Source organism: Cryptotermes secundus, unplaced genomic scaffold (assembly GCF_002891405.2).
Source record: "Cryptotermes secundus unplaced genomic scaffold, Csec_1.0 scaffold323, whole genome shotgun sequence".
Taxonomy (NCBI): domain Eukaryota; kingdom Metazoa; phylum Arthropoda; class Insecta; order Blattodea; family Kalotermitidae; genus Cryptotermes; species Cryptotermes secundus.
This window is the reverse complement of record NW_019738961.1, coordinates 1,985,902-1,989,646: the sequence shown is the minus strand read 5'-3', so window position 1 is coordinate 1,989,646 and position 3,745 is coordinate 1,985,902. Positions and strand designations below refer to the sequence as shown.

At 44.2% G+C, this 3,745-nt stretch overlaps 1 protein-coding gene across 3 annotated transcripts in view; it reads right to left on the bottom strand.

The window, feature by feature from the left end:
• LOC111871434 overlaps positions 1 to 3,745 on the bottom strand; it is a 297,382-nt gene that overhangs the window by 99,154 nt on the left and 194,483 nt on the right. Inside the window, exon 1 of one of the 3 annotated variants that reach the window (XM_023864551.2) lies at positions 2,814 to 3,057. The exons of the other annotated variants lie outside the window; for them this stretch is intronic. Coding sequence (XP_023720319.2) covers positions 2,814 to 3,055 — 242 coding nt within the window. The 5' untranslated portion in view covers positions 3,056 to 3,057. Of the gene's footprint in view, positions 1 to 2,813; positions 3,058 to 3,745 lie in introns of those variants that run through there. 3 annotated transcript variants of the gene reach the window in all.

Sequence of the window (3,745 nt, the reverse complement as noted above, 5' to 3'; positions counted from 1 at the left end):
AAAAAAAATTTTTTTTTGTAGGCCTGTGTAATAGGACAGTTCAATAACTAAAGACGTATTTGATGAGACTGCCTGAAGATGGTCCCAAATGTGGACCGAAACATGTAACAACTATCAGATAAAATCAATGTGAGCAGTTCGATTGGTTTGTTTTTATTTTTACTGTTGCGCTGCCGGCCAAATACCACCAATTCAAAGTCCTATGGTTAAAAGGTAAAATTGTCCTTGTGCTTAATTAATTAAGCATCGCACCATGAAGATCCGTGTGGGGGGCGGCGGAGGTATATCTGCACCATTCTTGACTTCGGCACTAGATAGAGATGAGCGGTCAGCTTCATGCCCCGGCTGTCATACCCCCTTGGTACCCATTTTATAGGGAGAAGGGTGGCTCATCCCGTAGCCTGTCGCTATCCGGGTTCCTAATAAAGACAGCGTTACGTGTATATTGATTAGAAAAAGTAACTGTTCTTCGTCCGGGACACGGCTGTTTACCTTGTCATTATCACCACCCATAATGGCTACAGATTTACGAAGTAATATCTATCTATGCCGGCCACGGTAGCCGAGCGGTCTAAGGCATGTACTGTCTTCGATCGCTTGGAAACCGGGATCGTGGGTTCGAATCCCACTCCGGGCATGGCTGTTTAGTTTGTGTGTGTGCGTTCTTCTGTGTTTGTCTACAGGTAGAGGCCTTGCGACGAGCTGATCACCCGCCCAAGGAGTCCTACCGAATGTGTAAGATCTAGAAAAACCGAAGTGAACGGAGAAGTTCATGGCGGTAGGCCTAGGCCCACTGGGGCTGTAGTGCCAAGGAAAAAAAATCTATCTATGGCTCTACAATCCGTTTGTTGGACCTTGGCCGCTTTTTCAATTTGTTAATCCTATACTCAGTCGGTAGAACTCCTTGGGCGGGGGATCAGCCCATCGCAAGGCCGCTACCTATATAAAGAAACAACACAAACACAGAACAAACGCACACAGACATCCATGCCTTGAGTGGGATTCGAATCCACGATCCCAGCGTTCGAGCTAGCGAAGACAGTTCATGCCTTAGGTGGCGCGGCCACCGTGATCGGCTTACGAAGTAATAACACTCGAATTAAACAAGTGAAGCATAAAAGTAGCCATACACTAAAACGTATATTGAGAATGTGGATTCCAATGGCATTCATAAACGCTATGGCAATGTTGCCACATCTCTTTAAGAGCCTTGGCTACCGCGCATATTGGCAAGAGTACGGAATAAATTTCGTAATATCTTTCACTATTCTTTATTAGATTCGCTTTGGGAGAAGGAAACAGAAGGAAACCTGTAAATTCTTTGTCAAGTTACATATCCGGAAAGTCCTGTGTCCGGCCATCTCGAAACGAGTTTTCTTTGTTTCCTTCTGTCTTCAAGCAAATTCTGAGACGTTTCCGAGGTTCCAAGTTGCTAATGCGTGTTTCTAATGTAGTATCTCCCTATCTGAACTCATGAAAACTAAACCATGTGCTCTAGAGGTCTCCAAATTAATTTTTCGAAAACACAAAAACAACGTTCTTATGGGCGTATATACTAGATATTGTACGTATTTAAGCATACTGCTACAGTACAGTACAGTACAGTGCAACACTGACTGACTGTTGTAGCTGGCCCTCGTAACTGCAGGTTTCGAGTCCTACGTGACTCATGACATACTGTCATGTTTAAGTGTGACTATTAAGACGGGTTTTGGATTTGATAATTGGACTTATTGCACCCTATACATTCACACAACTCGTGACTACACGCAATACAGCGCTATCGCTATTCTACACACCTCACAGTTCACCGTTACATATGCACTAGGATTCTCAGTCTTCACTAGTTTTATCATGGCAGGCGGATTTATCACGGTCTCAATATAACTTCAAATCACATACGAAGTCTTCTTTTCACAGCCCAATTAATTTGTTGCTATTATTCTGCAGCTGCCAATTCGGAAGACTCGACTCGACTACTGTTCTCGCCTCCTTCACGTCTTCTGTGCCCTTTTATAACCTTCGGGCACGGACCACACAGAAAACAGCCTGTCATGTTAAGGGTACGGGTTTACTGGTCCGTTGCCTAACAATGGACGTCATTCTGCTGCATGCGTACGTTCGGCGGGAATGTGTTTACCGAGCCGATGCTTAGCAATGGGTATACACGTCACAATATATTACTGTGACGGCTCAGGGAGCCCAATTTAAGGGCACCGTCATGCACACCTGACGATGACTATGCTCAAATTTACACACAAGCGTGGAGTAAGTGGCGGTTTAAGGGCCGCGCCATAGCTCAAGCGGTTAGTCGCTGGATTCCCACCGCGGCGGCCCGGGGTCAAACTCGGGTCTTGTCAAGTGGGATTTGTGGTGGATAAAGTAGCGCTGGGGTAGGTTTTCTCAGAGTACTTCGGTTTCCCCTGCCACTCTTCATTCCACCAAATTCTTCATCAACATAATCACCTGGGGCAGGTACAATAGGCCAATCTGTGGCCGCCGTGCCGAGTGGACCCAACTGGACTCCACCCCCCACTATGCGAATTAAAAAAAAAAAGTGGTGGTTTAGCCAATAATATTGGTATGTATATACTAGATAATAACACGAGACATACAAGTGCATGATTAATGCATTTTGCCTCACCTGGTGTGAAGGACTGCCTCGTATTCCGATAATAAGCTACTGTGACAGCTCAAAGAAAGGAATTAAATTCCCTTACGAAGCACTTCACTTGAATTAAATGATCAATTAATACAAATAAATATTTAATATATCAGATTGAAAAAAAGTCATACAAATAGACATACAGTACCTGTCGACATGAAGGAAGACAATAGACGAGGGCAATACGGAAGTATCCAAAAATATCACAAGAGACACGTGACAAGAAACACAGCCATGACACGATATCACTCTGCTTAGACACGATGGGAAAAAAAAAAAGAAAACAACAAATGCACTACTTATTATTAATAGACGCGAGAGAGAGCGAGTGGTGAAGGGCCCGACCGGCTCTAAGCCTACCAGTGCAAGCGACCAACACCAACTGAACATTGACGGCAGAAACATTTCTCACAGGAAGTTGAAAACCTTGGTAACAAGCAAGCGGCTCGGTTGGCACAGCGACAGCACCCATCACGTCACTGGAATTTATAGCTCGTGTAAATACATGCACATCACAATACCGTACGACTGTGGTTATGAAAGAGTTCTAACTGCTGGGATATAACACCGTGCAGTCCGTACGTAGTCCGTAGAAAATTAAGAATAAGCAAATCCCTCTGCTTGCCACCTGTTTTCATGCTCGGTTTATTCTTCGACCCTGAAGATGAAGGCGATATACTCCTCCGAAACTTCGGCTGACTTTCAACGTTATATCTTGTGGGAAATGCAAAACACGCTGATTCATCGGTGACTTGCATTCAAGAGGCATCAGGTCGAGTACCGGACGTTCCAAGATATGTCATGATTAATTAGAGGCACGTAAGTTTCAAAATGCAAATCATAATTTAAAATAATTATATATAAATCCTGACATGTTTTGACTGTACAACCATCTTCACAGATTTAATCACTATTATTAAAAAGGTCTGTAAGGATAGGTCGTTCGACCAAGTTGCTGCCGGCCCTCGCCAGCATAGGCATTCTTAGTTCCGAGTCCCACGGGACTCATGACCATGTAGACCTGCTACTGGATAACGAAAGCGAATCAATGGAACAACATCCGGTGCTAGGCAATAGATT